General features: G+C 38.2%; 1 protein-coding gene across 4 annotated transcripts in view; it reads right to left on the minus strand.

Moving 5' to 3' along the window:
- LCLAT1 (lysocardiolipin acyltransferase 1) overlaps nt 1–19,410 on the minus strand; it is a 167,604-nt gene that overhangs the window by 59,257 nt on the left and 88,937 nt on the right. For all 4 annotated transcript variants that reach the window (XM_081254169.1, XM_081254167.1, XM_081254166.1 and 1 more), the window contains 2 exons: nt 18,869–19,015; nt 12,899–13,015 (listed from right to left, as the gene is read on the minus strand). In XM_081254169.1, coding sequence (XP_081110295.1) covers nt 12,899–13,015; nt 18,869–19,015 — 264 coding nt within the window. The remainder of the gene's footprint in view (nt 1–12,898; nt 13,016–18,868; nt 19,016–19,410) is intronic.

Consider the following 19,410-nt stretch of genomic DNA (forward strand, 5'->3'; position numbering starts at 1 on the left):
TGGTGCCATAAGACATGAACTCATCACTGAGGCCTACCTTTCACACTAGCTGGCATTTATTATAGCTGGCCGGTGTTAGAGAAATAGTACATACCCCCAGAACAAGATTTTTCTCCTACTGAAGTCAAGTGGTACAGAGAAGCACAAGGCTGCAATGACTGTCTTCTCAGGACTATCTCAGAAGCTGAAACTCGTTGAGTAGAAATACTAATAAACCGGGAAACATTTAAGAACCACAATTCCATACTGATTTTTACAAGATCAAATGCCAAGAGCTTGTTCATGTAAGTTGCAAATAATATGCTTCCATATGTCCCTTCTAATAGTATAGAAAATCTGGGGGGGGGGAATCAGCCTTACATGTATCCTACAGTGGATACTGAAGGTGGTAGGGGGCATTACTAATCACAAGTACATGTGTGTGAGATGCTGAAAACAGCAGCTACAAAAATCTGTACAAATCTATACTGAGTACCTGTAATACTCATGACACTAGGGCCTCAGCTATAAAAATCAACAGAACACAGTATCTACCCTAAAGGAGCTCAGAGTCCAAGTGAGAGATGGACCAAAAAAAAAAAATCATTGATTATAGAAAATATGAAAAAAGTGATTGACAAACGCATGGAGTATGACAAGAGTAAGAAGAAAGAACCCTAATAACCTGGTCAGGAGATTATCTGAAATGTAAAAGGCATTTGAACTGTCTTGAAGGACCAATAGGAGCTACCCAGATGACTGGGAACAGTTCAGGAAAAGGAATAGCATGAGAAAAGCATGTTTGACCTGGCTAGAACAAAGAGAGGACATGGAGTTAGAGCCAGTAACAAGATGAGAAAGGCCACACAGACAGGGACTGAGCTTTGGGCAGTGGTCTGTTGACCATGCGCAAGGCACCATTCTGTTAAGTATTGCAAACAAAAACACATGAATCTCAATTGTTTTCTGCAGGCCACACTGGCCACCCTCAGTTCAGAGGTAAAGTCACCTTCAGTTCCTGAGTAAAATCTCAGCAGGCTCAACTTCCCTAAGAAAAGCCTATACCCATTTCCACCTACGAGTAAAGCCCTTGGACCTGTACGTAACTTGTGATACAAAATATGTGCACAACAGATGCTTTATGAAGAGCAACCAAAATCTGTACAAACCAATTCGCATCCAAAGCTCAGTGAGTAAAATACCATTTGTGGAGAATGATTTGAAGGACATGCAGTCTCTCCATACCTTTAGAGTTAAGACAATGTTTTGAGCTCTTATGAGGCTGTTTTCACTGAACTACTCTTTCTCCTTCTGCCATTAGCCCATGTGGGCAAGCGCTCTGAGGCTACGTGGAACAGTTAACATTAAAGATGCTGTGAGGCTGCTGGGCACGACAGTGCACAATGTCCTCTGTGAGGAACCAAAGATCTTTCTCTCAAGTCCTTCAGAAATGGTCATGCTTTTTCCGAGCATGTGGTTTGCTTTAATCTTATGGCCCTTGTCAATGATACCATTCAGTTCCCTTATATAGAAGGTGCCAGAAAGCTCAGGGCCAATTTATAGAACTACATTTTATAGGAATATAGAGTTTATAACATGTCTTATGTATACAATAACCTTGTAAGATATAACTTGTCTATTAAATTCATCCCTTTATTGTCCCTTTACCTTAATTTTTTTTCTTATGTCGTGGTGCTGCTGTTATCGTAACATACAAATTTATGTTTGCCACTTTAAATCTTTATTGGAACATAGCAGGGTATAAAATTACAGCAACCAAGCAGCTGATTTGTTGAAAAAATTAAAAGAGCATCTTTTATATGCCAGGTCTCTGCTGAAGGCTAGGATAAAAACTGTCAGTGGACCTGACTTGATGCTTATGGTCAGGAAACTGAGAGTTATGGACAAAATGGATAATTAAACAAGTGATAATACCATAGGAAAAAAATTATATAGGGCAAATATAGTAGGAAAAGCATTCACATAGGGAACACAGAAGTCTAAGATAGCTGGGAAGGCTTCCCAAATGAACTATTATCTAAGCTGTGACCTCCAGGCTGAGTAGGAGAAGTTCTGCTATAGTGGGGAAGGCTCAGAGTACAGTACACTCTGGGGAAGGAAAGCAGTTCAGTATGTCTGGGACAAATGGTGTAACTAAGGAGATGGCAGATAGGCCAGAGAGGTAAGCAAGGACCAGGTCACAGAGGGCCTGGCAAATCATGTTAAAGAAGTAGATTTAACCTTGGAGCATTGTGAAACCCAGAAGGCTTTGCTGGGTGCTGACACAATCAGATTTGCACTGTAACATTTATTGAGTGCTTGCTATTTTCCAGGCCCTGTGCTAAGTGCTCTCTGTGCCTGACTATACTGAATCCTCAGAAGAGTCCTATAAAATCATAGAAAGTAAGCACCATTATTACTCCTATTTTATAGAAGATGAAAATGAGGTTTAATGAGGAAAGGAGTCTAACCAGCCACACTCCTAGTCCTAGTGAAGCCAGGGTTCTAACCCAGGTCTTTTGACTCCAGGGTTTAGCGTGCTGTCACATTCATTTAGAAGGAGGCTTGATTGATAATGATGGTAATGACTCTGTGGTGGGAGGAATGTACGAGGAAAAGCAATTTAGGGGGAATGACAAATTCAACTCTGAACATTTTGAAGTGCCTGCAGAACCTCCAAGTGGCAAAAATCACATATATGGCTCTGAAGTAAGAAAGGGCTTTTGGACCAAGGGTTTAGAATTAGGAGTCATGAGCACATGGATGATCATTTGAGCCACCAACCTGAATGACATGTCCCAGGGAGAATGTGTGGAGTGAGAGAACAAAGGAGCCTGGGAGAGTCTTATGAGAAACAGAGAGAGGACTGAAGAACCTGCAAAAAAAGTCTTGAGAAGTGGCCAGAGAAGTAGGAGAAAAAATGACAAGCCAAAGGGAGAGCATATTTCAAGAAGAATCAACAGTGCCAAATGTTGCTAAGAGGAAAATAAGTAAGAATGGAAAGGTATTCATTAGATTTAGAAATAAAATCTTTGTTCTTAATGGTTTAGGTGACATGGCTGTTGCTGTCCTTTTAGGAAGGTAAGAGGTAAAATATATTAAAATGGCTATTAATATAAGATCTGTGCTAAGTCCTATTAGAGAAGAAAAAGATATTTAGTCCAGATGTCTGCCAGCTGGGGGAAATGAGAATGGACTCTTAGAAGAAGACCATTAAAGGAAAAACAGCATTTGGAGATTAAAGAAAAGAGCAAAGCCTTGCAGGTTTTAGCCTGGACAGATACAACCAGAGGCAAAATTCAGAAAGCATAAGGCACAGTCAGGAATAGTCCATTAATTCAAATAGGTTGGCTCATACTGCATTAGTCGTAAAATTTAAAAATTAGATTGGAACCATATTATAAAGTCTTCACCAAGGAATATGGAAGTAATGCACATATTTAAATGTCTTTTCTCCCTGGAAAATGCCTAATTATTCTTTAATTCTCAGCTCATGTGCCACCTCTTCAGTGTCACTTTAAGTAAAAAAAAGACTAGCCTTTCTTTATGTGCTTAAGTTATTTTCTATTCATTATCTCTTATGATAATGCATTTTAATATTTCCTAAACTTGATGATACTCAAGAGAATTGGGTGTGTCTTGGTACTGGCAATATCTCAGCAAGTCAGATAACATGTGCCCAAGAAGCATTTTCTGAACAAATAAACATACACACAATTACATTAGAGTGGTACTTTATGAAGACTGACTGTTAGCTGTGTGCAATATGGATTAGCAAAGAAGAAACAAGAGGCACTCCAGTGAGAAAGCAAGGAAGCGTGAAAAGGAGAAGTAATGAGATCCCATCGAATGGGGCCATTGTGGAAATACAGGAAGTTTCTCTAAGAGATGCTTCCAAGGCAATATCATAGAATTTGGTGACCAAATGAAATGGGGCAGGGCATAAGACTAACATTTTTTAAAAACTTTAAAAAACATACCCTGGACTCAGTGATTAGATGTGGAAATATATCCTATGGAAATAATTATAGATTTACACATACTTTGGCATTATTTATAAGAGCGGAAAACTGGAAACCATTTTAATTTTTAATAATAGAGGCCTAATTAAATAAATAGTGGCACCTCTATCTGATGAAGCACCATGCATACATTAACGCATCATAAAAAATTATGTAAGGATGGTGAAAAATGCACATTATAGTAAGTTGGGGAAAAAATTTTACAAAACAAAATAGAATTTGACCCAATTTTAAAAATAAAACATGGAAAAACACAAGGCTCAAAAGGCACTGGATATTTGAGAAGTGCCTGACAAGACTATGGGTGCCATTTTCTTCTTTGTAATTAATTTTCCAACTTTTTTTTTTAAATAAAGAAACACATTTTTTGTTTTTATAGGAAGAGAGCTAATATTGAGAAAATCAAGTCATCAGGCTAGTTTGAGAGTTGTTGGCAAAAATAAAGAAAAGATAGAACCACAATTTGAAAGGACAGATAGTTTGAGTTTTGTTTTAAGGATTAGAGAAATAAAGGAAGAACTGGTAAATATAGGAACCAGGGAAAAAAAGATGCTTACAAAAAGGAAATCTTGATTTATTTTTCCATTTAAACAAAACACACAGTACAGCCAAGGATACCAGGGAGAGATCTAGGTAAGAGAGAAAAAACCCCTACAAAGATGGCATTTTTGTAGCATCTGGAATAGAAAAACTGCTAACTTCTTACACAGCAGGAAGAACATGGGCTTTGGCATCAAAGAGACCTGAGTTTAGATCATGGTACCTCCACTCAACAGCTGTGTGACCCTGGACAAGCTGTTAACTGAGCCAGTCTCCTCGGGTGTAGCACAGGGCAAACCACCACCTAGCACAGTTATGAAAACTAAGTGATCTGTAAGAAAGTAGCTAGTGGGGTAGCTATGAGCCCAGGAGCCACCACCAGACTTTGATTCAGCAGGTCTGAGCCTGGACCCGAGTATCTACGTTTTTAAAAGCTCCCTGGGTAATTCTACTGCATGAGCAGCAACATGTGAACAGTGCAGTGCCTGGCACAAGGCAGGTACTTGATAAATGTTACATGGTTGTTTTTATGGACAGAATATAGGGCTTCTATCATTTTTCATTAAGGCTGTCATGACTCTCTTCACTGAACACAATGGCAAGATCTGTCCCAAGTGAGCTGTTTGCTTGAGTGACTTGATCTAGAAATGGAAAAAATAAAAACATGACTCTTGGGGGGTAGGAATTAAGTTCTTCAACAATAATGGTGTCACAAAACCTTCTTAAATATTGTCTGTTACTTTACAGCCAGGTCTTCAGCTCAGTCAGACTGGTTTTGCCTGGCTGACCAAACACTGTGCCCTTTCTTGTACTCTTCTTTTCCTGTTCTCAGCCGTCCTTATTTTTCCTGCCTATCCAAATTACATATAGTCTCTAAGGTCCAAGGGAAATTCAGCTTCTTGAAGAAGCCTTACCTGAGTATTTCAACACTACATGATCTCTCTTTACTGAACACATCTGTGATTGTGTAATGTAATTAAGCATAATATTTTACACTGTGTACCACAAAACTTGGCACGTAATTATACTGTCATATTATTTTTTAGATATTTCCATGAGTACTATTCTTATCTATTCAGGGAGATGATAAACTTCTTGAAGGCAAGGTCATATTCCATGGAGTGTTTGACCCCTCACTCCCAACTACTTTAACCTAATTTCAGGTTATCTCAAATGTGCACACTTGTGCCGTCTAATGGTGAAGGTAATTATTGCATGGTTACAATTCAGTAACTGGCTTACAAAACATGTAACGGAACCAAATAATGGTTGGACCAAATCATTACTTGTTTAAAATCAAAGAAGAATAAAGCTACTACTGTTAAAAATAATACAGCAGCAGAGATGATAATGACTATAACTAAATTTTGGTGCATTAAGTTAAATTTTTTTAATTGTGTGATAAATTTCTTAAAGCTGAATAACTAAAAATCAAAACCAAAACACTTTCTCATGTAAAACCTTCTTTTCTCTAAGTTAGCAACTTCCTTTTGGGTTTGGGTTAATCTTAGTACTGAAAAAGGTTATATAATCACATACTGAAATGTCCCGTGATTAGAGGTACATATGAAGTAAATCTTCCATGACAGATACTGATCAGTGTAGTATACATTGCTCTGGGAAGATGGTAAGGACACTGTGCTTATCTTTTCAGACAAAAGAAAATATTAAACTCAACTAATACTGATTTAGTCTCTATTATAGGCAGGACAATCCATATCCTTAAGAAGGTTATGATCTAGTAAAAGTATAAGAGCAAGTACAAAAATGATGGAAATCAAGGTACTCAGGGAAAACTTTTTACTATTATTATTACAAGAACAACACATCTGTATAATGTTATATAATGGGTGTTATATTTCAGGTTAAGTGTGTGTTTTCTAAATGTTCTTAATCTCGGTGAAATATATTCTAAAGAGACTCTCAGAAACTACTTTCTTTGTTTTGCATTTTCTCTTATTCAGTGCTTCCTGTTAGGACTTCTTATCCTTAACTTCTTGATGTCTTGAATTTCTCATCTGCCTGAACTTGTGCTTTTTTTTTTTTTTTTTTTTGCGGTAGGCGGGCCTCTCACTGTTGTGGCCTCTCCCCTTGCAGAGCACAGGCTCCGGATGCGCAGGCTCAGCGGCCATGGCTCACGGGCCTAGCCGCTCTGCGGCATGTGGGATCTTCCCAGACCGGGGCACGAACCCGTGTCCCCTGCATCGGCAGGCGGACTCTCAACCACTGCGCCACCAGGGAAGCCCTGAACTTGTGCTTTTAATATCAGAAATAGTGAATTCAGTTACACACATGAGTGAGCAGTAAAGATGTTACCTAATGATAATTGGGTTTTTTAAATTTAATTTTTATTTTATATTAGAGTTTAGTTGATTTACAATGTCGTGTTAGCTTCAAGTGTAGAGCAAAGTGATTCAGTTATACATATATCCATTCTTTGGATATACATATCCAATGGATACATATATCCATTCTTTTTCAGGTTCTTTCCCCATATAGGTTGTTACACACTATTCAGTAGAGTTCCCTGTGCTATATAGTAGGTCCTTGTTAATTATCTATTTTATATATAGTAGTGTGTATGTGTTAATCCCAACCTCCTAATTTATCCCTCCCCCACCCCACCTTTCCCCTTTGGTAACCATAAGTTGGCTTTTGAAGTCTGTGAGTCTTCTTCTGTTTTGTAAATACGTTAATTTGTATTAATTAAGTCCATCTGGTCTAATGTATCATTTAAGGCCCATTTTCTTACTGATTTTCTGTCTGATCTGTCCCTTGATGTAAGTGGGGTGTTAAAGTCCCCCACTATTATTGTGTTACTCTTGATTTCTCCTTTTATGACTGTTAGTATTTGCCTTACATACTGAGGTACTCCTATGTTGGGAGCATATATACTTACAATTGTTATATCTTCTTATCGATTGATCCCTTGTTCATTATGTAGTGTCCTTCCTTGTCTCGTGTAGCAGTCTTTATTTTAAAGTCTATTTTATCTGACATGAGTATTGCTACTCCAGCTTTCATTTGATTTCCATTTGCATGGAATATCTTTTTCTATCCCCTCACTTTCAATCTGTATGTGTCCCTAGATCTAAAGTGGGTCTCTTGTGGACAGCATATATATATGGGTCTTGTTTTTGTATCCATTCAGCCAGACTATGTCTTTTGGTTAGAGGATTTAATCCATTTACATTTAAGGTAATTATTGATATGTATGTTCTTAATGCCATCTTGTTAATTGTTCTGGATTTGTTTTTTTGGCGGGGGGTGGTTTTTCTTCCCTTCCTCTTTTGTTTTCTTCTTTTGTGATTTGATGACTATCTTTAGTGTTGTCTTTGGGTGCTTTTTCTTTTTTGTGTGTGTATCTATTATAGATTTTTGTTTTGCGGCTCCCATGAGGTTTTGATACAGCAGTCTCTCTCTCTCTCTCTCTCTCTATATATATATATATATACACACACACACACATATGTATATATATACACACACACACATATGTGTATATATATATATACACACACACATACACACACACACAATTATTTTAAGCTACTGGCCTCTTAATTTCAAATGCATTTCCAACATCCTGCACTTATACTCTCCTCTTCTCACAGTTTCTGGTTTTGATAGCATATTTGTGTGTGGATGATTTCCTACCTTTACTGTATGTTTGCCTTTACCGGTGAGCTTTCTCATTTATAATTTTGTTTGTAGTTGTGGCCTTTTTTTTTCCAGCTAGAGAGGTAGAGAGGTTCCTTTAGCATTTGATGCAAAGGTGGTCTGGTGGTGCTGAATTCTCTTAGCTTTTGCTTGTCTGTAAAGCTTTTGATTTCCCTGTCAAATCTGAATGACAGCCTTGCTGAGTAGCGTATTCTTGGTTGTAGGTTCTTCCCTTTCATCACTTAAAATATTGTATATCATACCGCTCCCTTCTGGCCTGCAGAGTTTCTGCTAAAAAATCAGTTGATAACCTTATGGCAGTTCCCTTGTATGTTATTTATTGCTTGTCTCTTGTTGCTTTTAATATTTTTTTCTTTGTCTTTAATTTTTGTCAGTTTGATTACTATGAGTCTTAGCATGTTCCTCCTTGGGTTTATCCTGTATGGGCTCTCTGCGCTTCCTGGACTTGGGTGACTGTTTCCTTTCCCATGTTAGGGAAGTTTTCAGCTATTATCTCTTCAAATATTTCCTCAGGCCCTTTCTCTCTCTCTTCTCCTTCTGGGACCCCTATAATGTGAATGTTGATGTGTTTAATATTGTCCCAGAGGTCTCTGAGACTGTCCCATTTCTTTTCATTCTTTTTTCTTTATTCTGTTCCACAGCAGTGGTTTCCACCAATCTGTCCTCCAGCTCACTTATTCATTTTTCTGCCTCATTTATTCTGCTATTGATTTTGTCTAGTGTATTTTTCATTTCAGTTATTATATTGTTCATCTCTGTTTGTTCTTTAAAGCTTCTAGCTCTTTATTAAACATTTTTGTATCCTCTGTGTGCTGTTGCTCCATTCTTTTTTCTGAGATCTCAGATCCTCTTTACTATCATTACACTGAATTCTTTGTCAGGTAGATTGCCTATCTCCACTTCACTTGGTTGTTCTTCTAGGGTTTTATCTTAGTCCTTCGTCTGGAACATATTTCTCTGCTGCCTCATTCTGTCTAACTTTTCTGTGTTTGTGGTCTCCATACCTCAGGCTGCAGGACTGTAATTCTTCTTGGTTCTGGTTTCTGCCCCTGGTGAGTGAGGTTAGTCCAGGGGCTTGTGCACACTTTCCTGGTGTGTAGAGCTGGGTCTTGCCCCTCTGGAGGGCAGGGCTGTGTCAAGGGGTATGTTTACAGGTGGCTGTTGGCTCAGGACAACTTTAGGCAGCCTGTCTCCTGATGGGTGTGGCTCAACCCGTTGGTTGTTTGGCCTGTGGCATCCAATCACTGGAGCTTGCAGGCTGTTGGGTGGGGCCAGGTCTCAGTGCCAAAATGGCAACCTCCAGGAGAACTCATGCTGATGAGTATTCTCTGGGGCATCCACCATCAGTGTCCTTGCCCACAGTGAGCCACAGCCAACCCCCCATCTCCCCAGGAGACCCTCGAAGACCCACAGGTAAGTCTGGCCCAGGCTCTTATGGAGTCACCGCTTTGCCCTGGTCCCTGTGCACGTGAAACCTTGTGTGTGCCCTCAAGGAGTGGAGTCTCTGTTTCCTCCAGTCCTGTGGAGCTCCTGCACTCAAGCCCCGCTGGCCTTCAAAGCCAAATGCTCCGGGGGCTCCTCCTCCTGATGCCATACCCCAGGCTGGGGAGCCTGACATAGGGCTCCCAACTCTCACTCCTGTGGGAGAACCTCTGTGATATAACTAGTTTCCAGCTTGTGGGTCACCCACCTGGTGGGTATGGGATTTCATTATATCATGAAAGCACCCCTCCTACCATCTTGTTGTGGCTTATTCTTTGTCTTTGGGTGTAGAATATCTTTTTTTTTTTTTTTTTTTTTTTGCGGTATGCGGGCCTCTCACTGTTGTGGCCTCTCCTGTTGCGGAGCACAGGCTCCGGACGCGCAGGCCCAGCGGCCATGGCTCACGGGCCCAGCTGCTCCACGGCATGTGGGATCTTCCCGGACCAGGGCACGAACCCATGTCCCCTGCATCGGCAGGCGGACTCTCAACCACTGCGCCACCAGGGAAGCCCAGAATATCTTTTTTGGTAGGTCTGAGTCTTTTTTGTTGATGGTTGTTCAGCAGTTAGTTATGATTTTGGTGTTTTAGTGAGAGGAGGTGAGCTCAAGTCCTACTCTGCCATCTTGTCCTCATACATTTCTTCGGTAATTGGTTTTAATATGTGGTCTCCAGGCTTCCATTGGAATATTTATTTATAATGGCCATTTGTTTTAAGAGCAAGCTTCTTTTTCACTTAATTGATAAACAAAAGCAGATCCCAGAAAAGATCAGGAAGTTGTGCTGGGCCCTTTCTGAGCCTTAGATTTCTTTCCTAAAATGATACTCTGACTAGATGACTGTGCCTGCTCTCCCTGTCATCTCAGGCAGCATCATAACCCCTTCCCTTGTGACTCCCATCCCTCCATGATCTGACCATTTAGCCTCTTCTTTCTTTTAAAATATTTTCCTTGAAGAAAACCATCCAGCTCACTATTATTACAAAGGTGCTTTAACTAAAATCACACTATAAATATATGAGGCACCATATTACAGTAGAAAGAACACAGGCTATTCAGTCAGACAAACCATGTTCCAATAACTTTGAGCTGATTCTTCAATTTCTGCTTCAGTTTTGCTCTACAAGTTAAATACTGGTAACTACCAGGACAGTTGTTGTTAGGGTTAACTGACCTTACACATACAGAACACTTAGCATAATGCCTGGAAATGCTCAGTAAACGTTAGCTGCTGTTACTATTATAATTATTGTCATATTTCTTGTTTCTATTATTATCATAGTGTATAGGACCAATTCTACTTTTCTAACTGAAGTAAATGGAGTCATCTAACTTTTTTTAGCTGAAGCAAATGGAGTCATCTGTGTTTCTTTCTTTACTGATACAGAGAAGGGGGAAGAATCAGTTGCCACTTCTGGCAGGAAAAATGACATACTGTGGTTGTTGACTAGTACTCTGAGTGACAACTAAGTAATACATGTTCCCCAAAGTTATAAATCAGTTTGCTACTAAAATATTTTCCAGATTTCAGAACAGAGAGCTCTGTAGTTATATCCTCATCCACTATAAAATAATCCCTCAACTATCCTGCCTGCAATTAAAAAGATTTTTATTAGCAAAAGATGTGTTCCAACAGCATGTTCCATGATGTCAGAAATACTTTTAAAGTAATCATTAAATACTATAAAATATCAGATTGTTAGAAAATAAAAAACATATTGTTGAATGAGAAGGGAAAGTCTAAATTGAATGCCACAGTAAGTGGTACCATGTTTTGGGGAAGAAAAACAAAACAAAAAAAAGCAGCAGCATCCCTGTTTTAATGTCTTGGTACCCCCCTGTCCTATTCCATAGGCATAAAGAACTGTGTTCTCCATGAGCTTCTATGGGTAGATGGACACTCACTATTCATACACAATATGACCATAAAGCCCATGTTTCCATTTCATATTAGTTATAACCACCGAATTCCAAAAGCAAGCCAAACTAACAGGACAATATTTTTAGTTTACTATGTGAACTAATAGGAATGTGATTTTGGATTGACTATGCATTTCTTTTATATCATGAGTACTTAGTTGTAAAGATGCTTCATTTTGGCAGGGTTCCCTAAATGAGGTTATACTTTACATCTTAAAGTACATTAAACCCTAAGGGAACAATAGTGATGCCAATTAGGGTAAGAAGTAAGAACTTTATACCTTTTCTTATATAATGTTTCAAGGCCTTTCATGTTAGGCACAAGCAGTTTTATGACAACATAACAATTATCAAATGAAGGTGATAATTTGTCACAGATGTCACCTTTATATAATATGGCTTGCTAGAAATCAGAGTGGAGAGCAGAAACATGCAAACAAGATTTTTCTTCTGCTAGGTGGCTCTGGGCTTTGACTTGTTCTTGTAAAATTAATAACACTTCAGCATGTTTCTGAATAGTTCCTTTTTCGTATATATCCATATGTCTGCTATCCATTTGTATATACATGTGTGTATGAATATATAAATATTTACATATGCAGCTATAACAAAATGTCCAACTGGGTTTTTTTTCATAAAAATATCAAAATGTAAACATTTAAATGGGTGTGACATGGTCAATGCAATCACCTTGGCTCCAGATGCCCTTCAACAGACATGGCTCTAGAGGACGTGGGGGTGGGGAGGGGGTAGTGTAATCCACAAAGTAGGAAGCAGAAGAACGAGGTTCCATCCGTGATCTATGAAAATTTACGAACGACCCTGGATGCCACTTCTATTTAACAGCAAAACAGAGGTAGCAGTACTTGCCTTCCTACCAACCGGGATCATTCGTTGCAGTGAGTGGAATAATGAATGTAAAAATATTTTTTAGGCTATAAATAACTATATTATAAGTGATAAGATACTTTCAGGACAGTTTTGCTGCTTTGAGAAGCATTTAAAAATGGAATGATAGTCTAACTGTATGTATTATTTTCTGTCTATTCCAAAAAAGGAGAAAAAATGTTTTGTTTTTGACAAAGACTCTTTTATATTTCTAAAGAATACATAATAAAACATTTTAGTGCATGGAGTCAAGTTAGCATAAAAATACAGTATCTCATTTCTTGAGATAAAGTATGAAAAAGTGCTTTGTAAATTCGACAGAGTTATATGTGAAGTTCAGCAATTTCTGCCACTTATATAAAAAAGTACACTTTGAGATGGGTGCTTACCTTCTCTTAGACGGTCTACTACAAAAGTAAAGCCTGTAGTTCTTGGATGTAAGACATATTCATATTTCTGAAGTCCATTCTTTTCAGCAAATTCATTACTTCGAGCCGTGCTATTTTCTAAATAAAACAATAGGCCATTAGAAGTCATAAAATAAAGGAAGATAAGTGAGGTAAGGAAATGGTGAAGAATTTCTTTGATAAAAATGGCAGTTAATGTTTCTGTAATTAATATACTGAATCAAATGATAAGATAGAAATACTTTAGTAAATCCCTAACAAAGATCCCAGAGTTACCTACTTATTGGAATTTTGGAAATTTTATAATAAGGTATTAATAGATGTTTTTTTAACAGTTTATAAATTCATATTCAAATCCTTAAAATTCTTTAAGAGATTTCATAAAATAGTCAATATACAATGAAAACTGAAATACAAATAAAATACTAATAACTAAAATTTTCATAAAATAGTCGTTACATAATAAAAATTGAAATACTAAAATATAAAGATGAAATAAAGTAAAACTAAAATAGTAATAAAACATAAGGATCTAGACATCCAGAAGAAATAACTAACAATTTGCCAAATATATCAGATCAACATTTTTTTAACCCAATAATTTAGGGCTTCAGTGCAAAGTGAAATATCTGCCTTGCTCAGGCACAGAGCACACTAATATTACTGACCAACACCACTCCACGACAGAATGGGCACATGATTAGCACACCATGTACAAACATCTGAACATGGTTTGGCTGAATATAGTTACTGAGTCAAGTATATGTTCCAATTGTTGGCAAAAACTTCTTTTTCCATTCCATGAGGTAACTTTATAAGTTCCAAGAAGAACCAAACCCATTATTCAGCAATTATATTTGGAAAAAGTAAAGTGTTCAGAAATATGGCCTTAGCTGCTGGGGGAGATCATGAAATACCTTCTGATGACAGCAGACGTTAGAACCTGCAATCCTCGGTGGCATCCTGAAATTTATAGACCATTCCAAGTCACCAGGAAAAAACCTATATGTAAAAGTACTACTTTCCGAGGAGTAAATTTAAGACCACAGACTCCTCAAAATCTCTAAAAACTACAGATGGATTCCACGACACTAAAATATTCAAAGAACCCTCCTATAAATTGAGTCAAAAAATTAAACAGATCTCCAGCAAGTCAAAAGTAAAAGCTCTAAACAAGAAAAGTAATAAGTTCCTCTCACATTCATTTGAGGGGAATATTCTGGGCATGGGACTACAGAACAGTATTTTATAGACAACTGGCAGGACCTTACATGGGATGGGGAATCCCAGAGACACCACAAAGAAGAGTAGTTAACTACTCTTCAGTTTGCTCTTCCAGTTGGTCACAGACTTGGGGGATCTGAAGACAAAACTGAACGCTGTTGTAGAATGTGAATACAGGTGGAAGTAGTTCTAAAGGGCACAGGCACAATGTGGGAAGTAAGAAATAATCACAGATCAGAGATGCAGATTTTCCCCTCCATCCCCACTTTATGTACCCACCCCCAGACTGTGATTATTAGGACTGACAGACTAGCACCCCACTTTCTCACCACAACCTCCTATCTTGTTAGCCTGCTCCCTGTAACACTCCAATGCCAGCACGCCTACCACTCCAGTGAGACTACTGGCTGCTCGGATGTTCTCAAACCAGCCAGGCATATTCCCACCTCAGAGTCTGTGCAATGGTTCTTCCCTCTACCCAGAATGCCTTCTACCCAGACATCTGCATGATTTTCTGCTTTCTTCATTTAGTCTCTCCTTAAATAAGAACTTAAGGGGCCTCCTCAAACCACCTTATATAAAACAGCACCCTATGTCCCCATCTTTTATTACTCTCTCTCCCTCTCTCTCTCTCCTTATCTTGCTTTTCTGTACAGCATTTATGAATACCAGACATATTTTTATTATTAGTTTTTTTTTTTTTTTTTTTTTTTTGCTGTACGCGGGCCTCTCACTGCTGTGGCCTCTCCCGTTGCGGAGCACAGGCTCCGGACACACAGGCTCCGCGGCCATGGCTCGCGGGCCCAGCCGCTCCGCGGCATGTGGGATCTTCCGGGATAGGGGCACGAACCCGTGTCCCCTGCATCGGCAGGCGGACTCTCAACCACTGCGCCACCAGGGAAGCCCTATTATTAGTTTTTAATCTGTTTTTCTTCATTAGAAAGTAAGCTTCATGAAAAGTCTCATGAAGAGACTTTTTTCTATATAAAGCTCCAGGCACTCATGTATCTATTAAATGAATAAGTTTTGCATACAAGGGTGTTTAATTGCATGTAATATTATATAATTGTTAAAACCTAGAAAAGCTTCCCTTTCTTAAAACAAAACAGAAAATCATAATATACCAACTGTGATGGTTAATTTTATGTGTCAAATTGACTAGGCCAAAGTACCCAGATATTGGTCAAACATTATTCTAGATGTTTCTGTGAAGGTGTTTTTTGATGAGATTAATATTTAAATCAATAGACTTTGAGTAAAGCAGACTATCCTGCATAATGTGGGTGGGCCTCATCCAATGAGTTGAAGGTCTTAAGAGAAAAAGACTAATCTCCTCAAGCAAAAAAGAATTCTGTCAGCAGACTGCCTTTGGACTCAAACTGCAATTCTTCCCTGGGGTCACAGCCTGTTGATATACCCTGTATATTTCTGACTTGCCACCCTCCAGAATCATGTAAGCCAATTCCTTAAAATAAATTTACCACCTCCCCACTCGTTCTCTCTTTTTCTCTCCCTCTCTCTCTCTCTACACACACACGTATGCACACACACACACACACGGTTCTGTTTTTCTGGACAACCTTGACTGATGATGTGAGGGAATACAATATTAAGTACAAAGAAAAGTGTAGTTCTGGTTTTCCAATTTTAAAATTACGTGTATGTGTGCACATATATATGCCTATGGATGTGTGTATGTATACGTGTGTGTGCGTGCACGTGCATGTGTGACCAAATGACCCAAAAACAATGGAGCAAAATTAGAATAGTGCTTCTTTATGGGCAGTGGGATTAGAGTAATATTTGTGCTCCCTTCTATGTTTATAAATTTCCCCAAAATAACATATATTACTTGCATAAGCAAAAAAAAAAAGTTATAAACAACAATATATGAAAATAGAATATAAAGTTACATTTAAACATACTAATTTGAAAATGTGCAAACAAGTTGGATTTACAACTTAAAGAGGATTATAAAACATTCTCTTTGGGCTTAAAAACCCAACTTTAAAGTTAACTGTGGTAGCTAAGAACACCTTTGAGTTAACAGATATGTTTTCAAACCAAAGTTATTTTGCTAGCCTACTTAAAAAAAAAAAATCATATCCCAACTCAAAACTATTTGTAAAATACTGTTTAAAAAAATTTTTTTTTAACTTCAAGATCAGTCTATTTATTTCCTCTATCTCACAAATAGTCTGGCTTTTGCAAGTTGGCCTTAGAATGTAAATACTGTTTTAACTTTAAAAATATTCAACTACATCATGTAATAATGAGTACTCTGGACCCTGAAAATATTCAACTAGATGTCAAGTTCATCACCTAAAAAAGACACTTGAAAATACAGACTGAAAAGTTTTAAATATCTACTTTATAAACTCTGAAGGTCTAATGTATGAACATTTTAATATTGATGTACAAAAGTAACAGCAACCCATGAGCTTTTATCCCATTAGCTTTTAATTACTAAATAACTTCCACAGTTGCCACTCTTTAGTGTACATTTTGGCATTCACAAAATCTATCATTTCAGTAAATGACTTTCTATACTCTAATACAGATGATATTTCAATACTCAAATTTAAGTATTATACGTTCTAAGGATTAAAAAATGTAAATATGGCTGTCTGTCCATTGAAATTTCCTAATGATAGTTCAGTTCTGGGAATCAATCAACTTACAACTTACAATATATTTTCAAGCTTAAACAATATGCAGCCAATATTATGCTCAGTATCACCTTCTGTGACCCAACTACTATTAGAATTTTAACTATAAAAATCAAACATATTATAGGTAAGTATAATTTAGTACATAATACTAGTATATAAAAAGTGCCATGCTTCATTTAGCTCAGTTCCAATCTGTCATACATTAGTCAAAGATCTCTTCCTTGGTATTAATGGTAAATGTTTCCCAAAATACTTTTATTTCCCTATTAACATATTACAGTTTAGTCACCCATTCACTTACTTAAGTAGTTGTATAATTTGTATTTTCCATCTTGTACTCTTTTCTGGGGTATTGGGTTCCATAAATTACTATGTCCACAGAGTGAATTAGATTGTTCATTTACTTGTTCTCCTCTCAGGTTCTAAGGGTTGCCCTTCTTGGTAGCTCTTAGTTGCCTCGATCTAGTATTGAGGATTTAGAAAATAAGTTCACAGGGATCTCTCCGTACTATTTGTGAGTTTTAGATTTCAGTTCTAACCTGCTTCAGTCTGTCTTCCCTTGTACAGCAGACCTTTATACACTGGGTCCTTCCCAAATTCTGCTGTATTTTTCTTAAAGTAACCAGGGTACTAAAGCTTTTGAATTTTGCTTTTTTGAGTTGAAGGATTCTATAAAACTACTTCCTGTTGTAGCTTACTCCCTCCCCCACTAATATTCATCAACCAGAGCAGTTCTTCTCTCCGTCTTAAATCCTAGACTGCAATAGAAGGCTTCACCTGCAGAAATGACCTGTGGTTCAAAAAAGATGTGAAGCCCACTGATTTAGTAAGAATGAAAGACTGCGTTTTGTTTTTAATCTTTTAAAGAATTCCTTGAGGACTTCCCTCGTGGCGCAGTGGTTGAGTGTCCACCTGCCGATGCAGGGGACACGGGTTCGTGCCCGGGTCCAGGAATATCCCACATGCCACGGAGCGGCTGGGCCCGTGAGCCATGGCCGCTGGGCCTGCGTGTCCAGAGCCTGTGCTCCGCAACGGGAGAGGCCACAACAGTGAGAGGCTCACGTACCACAAAAAAAAAAAAAAAAAAGAATTCCTTGAGATCCACTGGCATTCTTGGCCTGTGTAATTTGATATCTAGGAAGATAGAAAAGTCCTAGATATATTCTCCTGTGTCCCCTCTACAACTCAACAATGGCTGAATTTTCTTTAGGAAAAGGACAAGGCCTTTCCTTTTTTAAAAAAAATTTAATTAATTGATTTGGTTTTGGCTGTGTTGGGTCTTTGTTGCTGCGCACAGTCTTTCTCTAGTTGTGGTGAGCGGGGGCTACTCTTCACTGCGGTGCACGGGCTTCTCATTGCAGTGGCTTCTCATTGTGGAGCACAGGCTCTAGACGTGCAGGCTTCAGTAGTTGTGGCAATGGGCTCAGTAGTTGTGGCTCGTGGGCTCTAGAGCGCAGGCTCAGTAGTTGTGGCGCACGGGCTTAGTTGCTCCGCAGCATGTGGGATCTTTCCGGACTAGGGCTCGAACCCGTGTCCCCTGCATTGGCAGGCGGATTCTTAACCACTGTACCACCAGGGAAGCCCAGATCCTTTTCTTATAAGAAAGAAGTTGAAAAAAAGAAAGGGTCTAATGGATAAATACAGATCTTGGAAGAGGACAGAGAATAGATATTTTAAAACTAGGCTTTGTTCTTCTTTCTCAAGATTGTTTTGGCTACTTGGGGGTTTTTGCGGTTATATACAAACTACATAAAGAAAAAGGCTGATATTTAAAGTATATACCGAGACTTAAAATATAAAGCTCTAAGACGGCAAGTATAAATAATACCTCTTGGAGTTGCCCATCATAAACTCTATGGGCTGGAAACCAGGAGTTCTGGGTTCTGACGTGCTGCTGACTAACTGAGTGACCCCAGGGGTCACTCAGATTAATGGGCCATTAATCTTGTTGGTATTCAGTTGCTTCATCTGAGGACTGAGAAGTTTAGACTAGATAGCTAATTTTGGAGTTCCTTCGTGTTTTAAAATTCTGTGATCCAAACCAAGGGTACCTTACCTGTGAGATCAGTCCCTTCTGGGAATATGAGGAGTTGAAGTGGTTCATGGATATCACAAAAATAATCAATCATGTCTTCAAAATGGCTCTTATCATCCTTCCATTTCCTATGAATGAAGATATAGGCAGCAGCCTGCATGGCCCAACCTAGAATCAATTTAACAAGTATTTATGTATAATTTTAATACCAATATCTACATATTTTTGAATATAATATTTCAGAGTTTTGGAGTTTTACTATAAATTATTTACTTCTGTAATAAGCATCTCATGATATACCTTAAATTCAGCACTGATCTTGGATTAAATAACAGATATACCAGAGAATATTCTTAAAGGAGTCTGCTAAATTCTGGAATTTGCAAAATTCTCAAAAACCTCTTTTCAAGCAAAACCTAACTATTAAAATACCAAGGAGAAAAACTTCCTTAATATCTATCAGTAACTCATCCAAAGTTAACAATCCTAACTTAAACAGATATTTTAACCAAGTTACCCACAAGAGATATATGACTATGTGTTATCAGGCTTACAAAGCAGTA

This window comes from Mesoplodon bidens, assembly GCF_964165515.1.
Source record: "Mesoplodon bidens genome assembly, chromosome: 14".
Taxonomy (NCBI): domain Eukaryota; kingdom Metazoa; phylum Chordata; class Mammalia; order Artiodactyla; family Ziphiidae; genus Mesoplodon; species Mesoplodon bidens.